The sequence below is a fragment of the Xiphophorus couchianus genome, chromosome 21, assembly GCF_001444195.1.
Source record: "Xiphophorus couchianus chromosome 21, X_couchianus-1.0, whole genome shotgun sequence".
In the NCBI taxonomy this organism is placed as follows: Eukaryota; Metazoa; Chordata; class Actinopteri; order Cyprinodontiformes; family Poeciliidae; genus Xiphophorus; species Xiphophorus couchianus.
This window is the reverse complement of record NC_040248.1, coordinates 23426792-23439717: the sequence shown is the minus strand read 5'-3', so window position 1 is coordinate 23439717 and position 12926 is coordinate 23426792. Positions and strand designations below refer to the sequence as shown.

At 42.0% G+C, this 12926-nt stretch overlaps 2 protein-coding genes across 3 annotated transcripts in view; both read left to right on the top strand.

The window, feature by feature from the left end:
- Positions 1 to 259: 259 nt before the first annotated feature.
- atp6v1g1 (ATPase H+ transporting V1 subunit G1) lies at positions 260 to 2161 on the top strand. Its single transcript, XM_028005427.1, has 3 exons — positions 260 to 491; positions 1335 to 1435; positions 1689 to 2161. Exons 1-3 carry the CDS (start codon positions 410 to 412, stop codon positions 1860 to 1862), a joined length of 357 nt encoding a protein of 118 aa, XP_027861228.1. The 5' UTR covers positions 260 to 409; the 3' UTR covers positions 1863 to 2161.
- Positions 2162 to 9602: 7441 nt separating this feature from the next.
- slc31a1 (solute carrier family 31 member 1) overlaps positions 9603 to 12926 on the top strand; it is an 11091-nt gene continuing 7767 nt past the window's right edge. The window contains exons 1-2 of one of the 2 annotated variants that reach the window (XM_028005420.1): positions 9603 to 9755; positions 12485 to 12524. The gene's annotated coding sequence lies outside the window, so the exon portion shown is untranslated. The remainder of the gene's footprint in view (positions 9756 to 12484; positions 12525 to 12926) is intronic. The other variant, XM_028005421.1, reaches the window with a different exon arrangement.

Sequence of the window (12926 nt, the reverse complement as noted above, 5' to 3'; positions counted from 1 at the left end):
TAAATGTGTCAGATGAACAGTCGGTGAAATGACTGAATTTGCTTTTGGTCTTTTTATCCACAATAGAATAAAAATAACTTTTAAACATTTTAAGTCTTAATCTGTTTATTTATGGAAGTGACTCAAATAAACAAGACTTTTGGGAATAAAGGTTATTTATTTGAATGATTCCAATACAAAATGATTATTAAAAGCCACTTCACTATTGGATCAGAGCTCGGTTCTGGTTCTGATGAAAACAGGAAGCTGAGCGGATCACGTGACGCTCCGCATTGTGACGCAGAGTCAGCTGACTGCAGAGGAAGCCTCCATCCTTCTCACGACCTTCATCGTTTCGCTGTTTTTCTGCGGTTCTGCCCGGTTCTGTCCCCGGTTCCGTCCCGGTTCTGTCCCCGGTTCCGTCCCCGGCATGGCGAGTCAGTCTCAGGGCATCCAGCAGCTGCTGCAGGCCGAGAAGAGAGCGGCGGAGAAGGTGACAGAGGCCCGGAAACGTGAGTATGAGAGGCGGCCTGCGGGACGGCGGGCAGCCCGCTGTGGGGCTGCTGCGTTTGGGTCAGAACCGAATCCGGTACCGGGCAGCGGGGCGCTCAGACCGGGGGATCGGTGGGTCTGGTTGGACCCGCTAGTACCGACCAGTGGACTCCTTCAGGTGGCCGCTGCAGAACTCTGTGATTAAACCAGCAGATTTAACTTCATCATCAGCTGCGCGGTCAGCACCGGAACATTTTACCGAACCGGAACCGGTTTCTGAAACGAAAAAGTACCCTCGCTCCGTCGGCTCACAGTTCATGCAGTTCTGTCCGGTTCTGGAGGGAATGCTGCCCGCCACCTACACCGAACCATCCCTGCTGTTGCACTGAGATATGTGCCGAACTACTGAGAACCAGAACCGGATCGGATCGGTTCGGCTCGGTCCATCAGAGGCCCAGACAGGACGTTAAAGGTTCCTGTCTGGTTCCCTCTGATGATGACATCACGTGATGTCCTGGGATTGGCTGGTTCTGTAAACAGGGCTCGGTTCCGACCCAGAAGAGTTGATGCAGAGGTTCCGAATGGAGAACCGGAACCTGCTGAGGAATCAATGAAGATTATTTTAATCACTAAAAAAGACTTTTATTTTGGTACTTTTATTTTGGAAGTTTGTTTGAATATTTCCTCTGGCTCACAGCCCACTGACCCGGTTCTACTGGGCCGGAACCACAGACCGGACCGGGTCTTTCTGAACCTCCTTGGGTTCTGAGGAAAAATGAAACTGTTGGTTGGCTTAAAGCTGCTGGGCTGTGGTTCTGGTTCTGATCCGGACCCTGGTTCTGAAGGTTCTGTTCTGTGTGCAGGGAAGAACCGGCGCCTGAAGCAGGCCAAGGAGGAGGCCCAGGCCGAGATCGAGCAGTACCGGCTGCAGCGCGAGAAGGAGTTCAAGACCAAGGAGGCAGCGGTGAGTCGGTTCTGACCCGGTGCTGATCCGGTTCTGACCCGGTTCTGACCTGGTTCTGACCCGGTTCTGATCCAGTTCTGACCCGGTTCTGATCCAGTTCTGACCAGGTTCTGATCCAGTTCTGACCCGGTTCTGATCCGGTTCTGACCCGGTTCTGATCTGGTTTTGACCCGGTTCTGACCTGGTTCTGACCTGGTTCTGATCTGGTTCTGACCTGATGGTTTTCAACTTGTTTGACCTCTGACCCTCCCAGGCCCTTGGTTCCCATGGTAACAGCGCCGTGGAGGTGGACCGCGACACCGCGGAGCGGATGGCTCGCATCCAGGACAGTTACCATGGTAACCGTGAGACGGTGCTGAACGAGCTGCTGCGGCGGATCTGCGACATCCAGCCGGAGTTTCATGCCAACTACCGCGTGGCCGGCTGAGGGGGCGGAGCTTCCGGCTGCCCTGAGGGGCGGGGTTTAGTGTTGATGTTCCTGTGACGTTTACAAAGTATTTATATTTCAAAATAAAGTTTGTTTCTTCTAGAATTTGACAAAATAAAAGTCTTGTAATCCAGCCAATCACGTGACAGCATCACCTGATATGAACACCTGATTGGCTGGAGAAGGCGCTCTTATTGTGAAACTCTGGTATTTCAACAATGTTTTCCTGTTTGTGACCGTGTGACTTCCTGTTGATTGTGACGATGGAACATTAAAGTGAATCTGATTGGCTGAAAGTGCGTCGTGAGGTTCTCCAGCTTTCTAGTCTTTTTTAGTTTCCGGACTTTCTGGACTATAAGCCGCTCACATTTTTTCTTTGTTTGAAAATAAGTGGAAATATTCAGATATAAGCCGCATGGGAACAGAGTAGCAGCTTTTATTCTGAAAAATCCAGTAACATGGAAAGACATTTAGGGAAGGTTTGTTACATGAGCTGCTGTGATGGAAAAGTTACTTTGAAAAAGTAACTTTAATCAGATTACTGACTACTTGATTTGGAAAGTAACTAAGTTACATTAAAAGTAACTTTTTAGTTACTTTCAGCAGCTGCTAACAACAACGCTGTAAAAATGACATTGATCTTTGCCAATATTTAATTGTAAGTTATTTAATAACAGTAACATCAACAATGTGTCTCCACTGATAAGGTTGAACTGAAGGGGAGATTTTTTAATGGTTACAATAAAAAACATTAGTAATTTGTGCAGTTTTTGTGTTTTCCACTATTGTCTGGAAAACTCTAAGGATTTTAACCCGCAGCCTCCAGGTTCTGTGTTTGGTGTCAGAGGTCAGAGGTCAGAGCTCCTCCTGCGGCTCCACAGTTCAGATGACTGCTGCACAGATTAGTGACACTTATCTTAATATTAATAATTATAATGGTGTTTAGTTGCACAACTTTACAGACTCGTTCATTCGTGGCTGTTTTCACGTTTATTGCTCTGTTCATATTAGTCTCCATGTTTCCAATGTTCTGGACATCTGGACGTCATTCACAGGTAATATATTAACTTTAACAGAGACGCAGCGGGACGGATCATCCTGGAAATGATGGACAGGGAGAGTCTGACTAAAACTAGCTGGAGGTCAGACACATTCTGGGGTTTCTGTCTGTTTATTTCCAAGCCCAAATGAACAACTTCACCTTCAAAAACCAGCCCAGAAAGCGACTCATTAAATCTGCTAGCGACTTAAAAAATAAAGCCACTTATATTAATCAGACTTGGCGACAGAAACTCAAAGTAGTTCCTGTTTTTCTACCAACAAAATGTGAATCTCCCTCCATTGTTTACGTTTCTGTTGCATAGAAACGGCGATCAGACGTAGAGGAAATAAAATGAAATTCCAAAAGAAAATAATAACGCAAAATGATTTCGATAAGTAACTGTAGTCTGACTACTGGATATGAAATAGCAACGCGTTAGATTACTGGTTACTGTAAAAAGTGGTCCGTTACTAAGTAACACGTTACTAAGTAACATATTAATGACGTCACTGATTAGCTGCTACATCAAGATTAAAGCTAGATGTGGAGAATCTGTCCGTGAACAGAAATCACACTAACAACACGATCCTGCCATCTGCAGAAATATATTTAGTAACAAAGTTGTTGTTTTTATAAACTGATTAGTGATTTTTGTCAGAAAGACTCTTAGTGACATTAATGTGTTTTGTTGCTCATGGCTGCGTGTCAGAAGAGGAAGCTGCTGTTTTACCATTGCACTGACATTTGCTCAGAAATCAAACTTAAACTGTATTCATTTCATTTTATATACTTTTCCTTTTCAAAAGGCTGCTGTTTAATTTTATAACTGCAGGTTGTGTTTTATTTCATCCGTTTGTTGCCCAGATAAGAGGCACGTTGATCACGTTCCGTTTTGTTGTTTCATCACATATTTAACGTGATTATTTATAAAAACATCAAAACTGAATTTAGCAGCAGATCTTCAAGGTTCCAACAGGAAAAAATGAACCTTTTCCTGAAGATCTTCATATGAAAATCTGATTTCTTTAATTTTATCAATGCAATGAAACATAAAACATTAATATTGTAACTGAAGGTAAACTTAAAGCTCCATCGTACAACAGAGTCACGTGGTGCGTCATTCCGTCCAGCAGGGAAAATAAACATTTAATCATGAATGCTAATTATGCTAATATAGCTAATATAAACACTTATCGCCGGTGTTCCCTTCATTATAAACCTTATATAAGACTTTTAATGTTTTGCGGCTCCAGATTTGTTTTTTGTCTTTTTGGCTCTTCCAACATGTTGGGGTTCCGATCCCTGGCTTGGTTGAATCCTTGCAGACTGCAGTTCGCTTCTGATCCGCCAGGCGGCGCTGCAGATGTTTACAGCTGCGCTACGTGCTCACAGGATGAAGCAGGAAGCAATAACAGCTGAGCTGGAACAGCGATAAGACCTGAACCTGCTGAGGCGGCGGCACGTGGAACCTGGCGGCGGCACGTGCAGCCTGAACACCTGAGCAGGTAGAACAGCAACACCTGAGCAGGTAGAACAGCAACACCTGAGCAGGTAGAACAGCAACACCTGAGCAGGTAGAACAGCAACACCTGAGCAGGTAGAACAGCAACACCTGAGCAGGTAGAACAGCAACACCTGAGCAGGTAGAACAGCAACACCTGAGCAGGTAGAACAGCAACACCTGAGCAGGTAGAACAGCAACACCTGAGCAGGTAGAGCAGCAACACCTGAGCAGGTAGAGCAGCAACACCTGAGCAGGTAGAACAGCAACACCTGAGCAGGTAGAACAGCAACACCTGAGCAGGTAGAGCAGCAACACCTGAGCAGGTAGAGCAGCAACACCTGAGCAGGTAGAACAGCAACACCTGAGCAGGTAGAACAGCAACACCTGAGCAGGTAGAGCAGCAACACCTGAGCAGGTAGAACAGCAACACCTGAGCAGGTAGAACAGCAACACCTGAGCAGGTAGAACAGCAACACCTGAGCAGGTAGAACAGCAACACCTGAGCAGGTAGAACAGCAACACCTGAGCAGGTAGAACAGCAACACCTGAGCAGGTAGAGCAGCAACACCTGAGCAGGTAGAACAGCAACACCTGAGCAGGTAGAACAGCAACACCTGAGCAGGTAGAACAGCAACACCTGAGCAGGTAGAACAGCAACACCTGAGCAGGTAGAGCAGCAACACCTGAGCAGGTAGAACAGCAACACCTGAGCAGGTAGAACAGCAACACCTGAGCAGGTAGAACAGCAACACCTGAGCAGGTAGAGCAGCAACACCTGAGCAGGTAGAACAGCAACACCTGAGCAGGTAGAACAGCAACACCTGAGCAGGTAGAACAGCAACACCTGAGCAGCCGGTTTATCTCCGCTCTGCCCTGATGAACCGTTTTAATGGTCATAATCCCTGCAGGTCTGACAATAACCTGAAATTAATCTCCACAGATTATAATTTAGCTACATTTGGTTTCATAACTGAAAAGTTCTCATGTTTTCAGATGAGCAACTTTATAATTTCTAGCAACAAACAAGACGGAGTTCGATCTCCTGTAATTAATGTTTGTTTAATTTAACTCTAATATTTTTTCCTGATCATTTTTTACTGATTCTAACTGAATTAATTTCTTGAACTCAGCAGCATATGAATAAATTAATTTCATTTTTCACCATCAAATATTTCATTTTGTTGTGTTAGATTTGTTTACTGCAATCATTTGTGTATTTTTTATTTCAATTATTGTTTTTCTGCTTATGTTTAATTCATAATTCTGCTATTTAAAAGGAAAGAAGTTATTTTGAAAATGAATGTAATAAATCTGTTTGGTTTTATCTATCTGGTGAAATGCTTTAAAAACATTTTATTTCATAAATAAAGTGTCTAACCTACCAGCTGGATTATATTTATTATGGCATTTCATCTCATTATTGGGTTTGTATTATTTTGCATTTCTATTTAAAACTAAATCAAATTTATTGTACGATTTTTAGTATTAGAATAAAGCTTCATAGGTTATTGTATTAAAAAATCTATTTCATTTTATTTAAACTAGAAGTCATTATCTTTTATTATTAATTTTATTTAACGCAGTTTTTTTTCTTTATTGATAACAAAGGGGTTTACAAAACAGTAAAATTAACAACACAAATGAATAACAAAACAGACAAGACAATAATCGAAAAGCAAATAAATAAATAAAAGTTAACTCAGAAAGATATTAAAGTCAGAGCACATATCTATTGTCTTAATGGATTTTCTATTTTTATAATACTGGAGAGATCTACTATAATGTTTGAATTCCTCTTTAAAGGCTGAAAAGTGAAGTTTCTGATTTGAGAATTTAGATTTATGTAGACTGCCATATTTGGCAACAAATAAAATTAGATTGATAATATCAAAATGTTTGGTTTTATTAGTGGGATAAGAGAAGAATCCAAACAACACATTTATACAAGTAAGGAGAAAATCATCAAGAATTGTTTGGGAAATAAACAAACAAATATGTTGCCAGAAAATACATGAGAAACAGCAAGAGCAGAATAAATGACAGATCTTCTTCAGAGAGTTGGCAGAATGAACAGTTTGACTCGATGTCTTTGTTGTATTGTTGAAGGAAAAACTTGCAGGGATAAAAACGACGGATCATCTTAAAAAACACTTCTTTGATCTTATTAATAATCTAATATTTAGATGGAAGACAGCAGATTTTTTCCCAGTTCAGGTTGGAGGCAAAATGATTCCAATAAGAGAAACATAAGGAACAGAGACGAGTCCTTCTGGAAAAAGACTCGAACATCCGAGTTGTTCTTTGGCTTTGTAGTGGAAAAACAGGTCTGACCAACATTAGTGTCAGCAGGTCTGGACCTGGAGGAGCCAGAACTGAAGTTACAGAAGATTTAAAATCTTTATAACATCATCAGAAACAGGAGAATGTTCCTTAGTGGGACGGGAACCAAACCTTTCTACAAGCTCAGAGTAAAACATGAAGGGTTAAAATAAAACATCAGGATTAAAAAGCTGCTGAACGAAGATGATTCCATGTTCAAACCAATTTTCCAAGAGTAAAGATGAACAGAAAGTCTCCATTGTTCCCAATATGATCAACTTTGTGCTTGGAAAGAAGCATTTGTTGGTGGAAATTAGAAAACTTTATGGGGAGTTTTCCAATGTTGTAGTTGCAAAGGAGAATAAAATTAAGGCACCAAGTTTTGAGAATAAATAATTAGCTATAAAATTCCAGATTGAGGATGAATTTTTAAGAAACTGTTTAATCCAATTTATTTTGAATGTATTGTTTAAGGTTGAAAAATCAAGAAACTTGAGGTCACAGAGTTCATATGAGTTCATTAAGATTGATTTTCTGATATAATGGATCCTATTTTCATGTCAAGCATTTTATCAATGATGTCAGTTTATTTAGAGACGAAGCTGGATGAGTTCAACAGGAGAAACTTTCTAATCCTTCCTCTGATTGATAAATCTGCTTGAAGCCAAGAATTGAGTTTCTTTTGTACATTTTCTATAATAGAGTTAAAGTTCAGAGCACTTCTAGAGTTTTGATCTTTGTTGATCTTTATGCCGAGATCAGTGACAGAGTCTTTAACAGGAATATTATTATATTAATTCATATTATAAATGGAGGATGTGTTACAATTTGTAAGGGCTAAAAGTTCACATTTACTAATGTTCAGTTTCTCAACTGTATTCATTTCTATAGAAACCTGAGGAGCATCTGTTCAGAATAAAGTGGCTGACTAATTATAATCTCTTTTTCAGCAATAGTGAAACATTTCAAATGGTTGAGTTGAATGAAATGTGAAAGTAATAGAGAGCAGATCAGAAACCGGGCAGCCGGACCCGGATGAAGCTTGACTGAACAATTAGCATTTTTATACATGGCTTTGGTTGATGCACCAAGGTAAGGACCAAAACCAAACGTCTCAATGTTTGAAAAATAAAATGATGTTCAATGGTGTCAAAAGCTTTATGGAAATCTAAAAACAATATAAGTCTGTCATCAAGACATTAATCTGCAGATCCAACAGCAGCCTGGTGCTGTTAGCTAAAAGTCTTTATGTCATGAAACCATTTTGAGTTTCATCAGTTATAAAGTTCAGAACATTTTCATCCTCATGGCAAAAACTGGAGCTGGTATTTTATAGATCAGACCCAATAATCAATCATTTTTATTTTTAGGAATTAAAGTCAGAAGGTCTTTAATTCGTTGACACAGAGAAGGAGGAAGAGTTTCTGCAACCAGCCGGTGGAGCAACAGGCCAGTTGCTCTGCACAGGTGATTAAAACTCTGAATCATCGACTCCTGGAGTTTATGGAGTTTATGGAGTTTATGGAGTTTATGGAGTTTATGGTGCTTGATGGCAGGCAGGCCTGCAGCAAGGAGACGATCACATGTTGCTCATTAACTGGGTTAGTTTCAGTAAGATGTGTAAAGACATTTTCACATTCAAATTTATTGTATTGTGATTCATACAACTCACTGTAAAAAGTGGAGCAATACTTTCTGTTGTTTGGGGGTCATCAGTGATAAAGTTGTTCATGTTCATTAAGTTTTTCAATTGACCAGAGTTTTTCTAATGGAAAGAAATCTGCAGCGTTTTGTTCCCCATCTCTCTAACCCTCTGCTTTCCTTCTGCATATTTCATTTCATTTGGTTGGATTTAGGTTTAAATCCTTTAAGTCATCTTCAGATCCATTTTCAGGTAAGATTTGAGTAATTTCAGTTATTCTGGATATTACATTTGTTTCTTCTTCTCTGCTGGGTTTAGACGGAGAGGCACCAAACTCTAACCCTTCAAATTTCAGGAGTTCCCCATTTCTTGTTATCAGTTAAGGCATTTTTCCAGAAATGGTTTATTAATCATTTGACTTTATCAATTACTAGCTCATATTTTAAGATGGAGTTGTTAAGTTTCCAATAATAACTTCTGAATGTGGCAGTAATGTGAGGACTGAGTGAGGTCATCAGTGATGTTGCTTTGTGATTGGTTAAAGGGTTGTTAATATTCTAGGACTAAAGTTATTCTGATCTAAGTAACTAACCAGTAATCTAGAGATTAACATGCAATTCTTATTAGACCAGGTATAATCTCTAGAAACTGGATTATTTACTCTCCATATATCTATGAGGTTAAATGTGTGCATAAAGGAGAACAAGTTATTATTAACACTCGGATCCGTTGATGAATAACCCAATGTTGGAATCTCCTCCCATTAAAAGCGTTTTTATAACCAGTGTAGAAAGATAGATTCTAAAAAATCATTTTCTATCCATATACATTGACAATAAGGACAATATTGTTGTTGCCATTCAGGATGAATATTATAAATTATTATATAGTGGCCATTAGGGTCACTTTCTGAGTGCAGAGCAGAAGCATTAAAGTTGTTTTTTTTAAAATAGTGACCCCTTGCTGACCTTTCTGAACCAGGACCAAACCAGAAATCATTTCCACACTCAGTTTTCCAAAAGACGCATCATTTGCTCATTATGTGACTCTTGAAAAAAGCAAAAATCAAACTTTTGATTTTTATTTAGCGCAGCTTCTCTTGCCACGCGCTCGCACATGCACGTAGAAAGTCACGTGACCTCATTAAAGAAAAGGACGTTGACGTGGCTAAAAGTAGTCCCGCCCCTTTCCGTGGAAATCACTTTCTAATTGGGTAAAATATGTTCTGTGCCTCTTGTGACGTCATGACGCAGGGGACGGAAGCGGCTCCGCTCTGAAGTTTAGGAAAAACCTCGGTCTCTGTTTTTGGTGGTTTCGTGTTTTGGTTCGTGTTTGCGGTTCGGAACCCGGGAGCAGACCCAGCAGGAGTTCGGGGATCAGTTCCAGGTGAGTTCGCCGTTGGTTCTGGTTCTGGTTCTGGTTCGGGTCGTGTGCCGGTGACCTCTGCTGCTTCATGCTGATCTGACCCGAGGCAGCAGAACCAGACTCCGCAGATGAAACTCTAACTTTCTCACAGTTCTGGTTCCGGTACCGATAAGACAGATGGGAAGTTTTTGCATCATCAGAACCGGACAGGTCCAAAAGGTCGGTTCGGCTGCATAAAATCCACCTGCTAGCTCTTTAATTGGTTTCCTGCTCGGGCCTCTGATGGTTCTGAGGCGGGTTCGCCTCGGAGAGGACCCGACTGACCCGCATCAGTCTGTAACGGTTCGGTCCAATTTACTCTGTGATGGACCACAAACCCCGACCAGAACCAGAGCAGACTGGGTATTAACCAGAACCTCTGCAGGAGAACCAGAACCAGAACCAGAGGCTGGATGTGAACTCAGAGAGGATGATGATGATGATGATGATGATGGGTCAGTTATCAGGAGGATGAAGAACAAACACAGTGACCCAGTTTCACTGGTAGAACCCTGGAGTTCTAGTACAGTACTATAGTACTATAGTACCATGGTACTATAGTACTGTAGGTACTATAGTATATTATACTTACTGTGCTGTACTACAGTAGTTTTGTGGAGTATTATAGGAATAGTATTACAGTATTAGTACTACAGTACTCCAGTATTGTAGTATTCTGGTACTTTGCTGTATTTTCTCTTCAGCTCTTCAGGAATCCAGAACTTTGACCCAGTCTGTGACGGATCAGAACCTCCTGGTTCTGCTGCGGTACATGTGAACCGGGCCGAGCCGCTCTGATGTTGGACCGGGTCTCTGGCTGTTTGTTGTTCTGGGCCGTCGGCGCCGGGAAGTCCAGACTCCACCTGGATCCTCTGAAACAATGGGAGGTTCTGGAGCCCTGCTGGTTCTGATCCGACTGCTGGAAACCGGGACTGATGATCAAAGCACACTCTGTTGATCTGATCTGCAGCAGCAGTTTACTGGTTCTGGTTCTGGTTGTGGTTCTGGTTCCGGGAGACCTGAGAGACCAGCAGGTTGATCCAGCAGCAGATCTGGAATCAGTTCAGTGATTCAAGAACTAGCAGCAGGTTAAACTGGGTGGTATAGAACTAGATGATGTAGAACTAGATAATGTAGAACTAGATAATGTAGAACTAGATAATGTAGAACCACATGGTGTAGAACCGGGTGTTGTAGAACTAGATGGTGTAGAACTACATGGTGTAGAACTAGATGATGTAGAACTAGATGGTGTAGAACCGGGTGGTGTAGAACTAGATGGTGTAGAACTAGATGGTGTAGAACCAGGCAGTGTCTCTATCCTCCTGGTTCTAGTCAGAACTCCAGCAGCAGCGTTCTGGACCGTTGGGTTGTCAATCAGACCTGTGAAGACGCTGCTGCAGGAATCAAAGCCTGGATGAGGTTCTCTGATCCGAGACTTTAGTCTCTGGTTCTGGAAATGTTCTGCAGCTGGGAGAAGAACCACCGTGGAACCCAAGGGTCAGGTCAGAGGTCAGCCTGATCTCTAGTCTCCAGCTGGAAGAACTGAAGCTGACTCTAGATCTATAACTAGATCTCTAGCTCTAGATTGTTCCTCTTTAGTAACTTCAGTTTCTGTTCAGAAAGTTTTGTCTCGTTTAGTTCAGTGATTAGATGAGGTCAAAGGTCACCTGGTGGCATCGTAATGTAGAGCTGCGTTGTCATGGCAACTGATCACTGTGATAACCTGAGTCCAAGTACTGAACCTTGGGCCTAGCAACAACTCTGTCTGGTTGCCTAGCAACAACCCGTTTCTCCACTCTTGCATATTCCTGAACATGAAGCAACATGAGGGTGAGTGTGAGGTCAGAGCCGGTCGGCCATGTTGGTCAGAGGCTCCTGGTTTATCATTAGGCCTTTATGGCTGCAGATAGCGCCGCTATAAGAAAGTTCAACACGTTCAGTACATGAACTTTGACCCCAGAGCAGTGAGGACGTGACGGTTCTGAGTGATGGACCCACCAGAACCAGAGCCAGCCTCCACCTCTCATGGTTGTCATGGTAACAGACCGTGCTGGATGATAAACTGACCCTGAAGTTATCGCGATAATATTGTTGTTTAGGAAACATTTTAAACTGATATAATACTAATGGCTTGCAGATCAATAAACTTTAAATTGTGACTAACATTTAACTCTGGGACTGGAAGACATTTTAAATGTCCAAAATTAATAAACAAAACAACAAAAAATGATTTATGGAACAAAATGATCCTTCAGAATAACAGCTAGTTGAGACCAAAACAGCAGACTGAAGACGTTTTAATTTGTTATGTGATTAATTGGTTTATTGATTATTGTGCCCATCCACAGGAACACTGTGACCCGGTCCGACCCGGTTTGATCCCTTACTGTAATTCTTCATTCTGTTCATGTTTATGAACCAAATCTGAAATGTTTTTCTGGCTGCAGCCGTCACGCTGCTCTGCTCAATACTGGGTCAGAGTGGAGCATCACACAAACACAGGATCTTTGTTTTTATTTAAAAACTGGTTCTGGTTCTGGTGTGTTCATTATGATTAACAGCGATCCACTGTGGCCCATAAAACCATAAACGGGTCGGGGTTCCGCCCACTGCAGCTGATTGGCTGCCAGAGGATCATGCTGGCCTCTGATTGGCTGAAGCTGTTTATATGTGCTGACTTAAATCTCACCCCTCTCTCTCTCCTCCAGTGTCTTCAGTGCCTCGGTCGCCCGCCTCTCTCCGCTCCAGGTAAGGCTCAGGAACTTCATCACCCATAATGCTTTGTGGTGCTGTTGGATTGGATTCTGACTAAAACTGGATCGGTTCTGGTTCTGGTTCTGTCCCAGGAAGCTCGGTTTTGTGATTCATTTGGGATCCAGTTCTCCAGCAGTCATTCTGGAAATTAGCTTGTATTTTCCAGTTCCAGTTGGTTCTGGACGGTTCTGGATGGTTCTGTTTTTTCCTCATATTACTGCCTGGAATGTCGTTAGTTTTAGATTCAGATGGACCAACAGAACCGGATTTTTCCTGGGTTCTGGTCCGTGTCTCTGTTCCTGCCGGTTCTGTTCAGAAGCTCACTGGTTCTGACCCGTCTGGTCAGCTGGTTGTTGTCAAATCCAGAAGGATTCTCCAGAACCGGGCTTAGTCAGA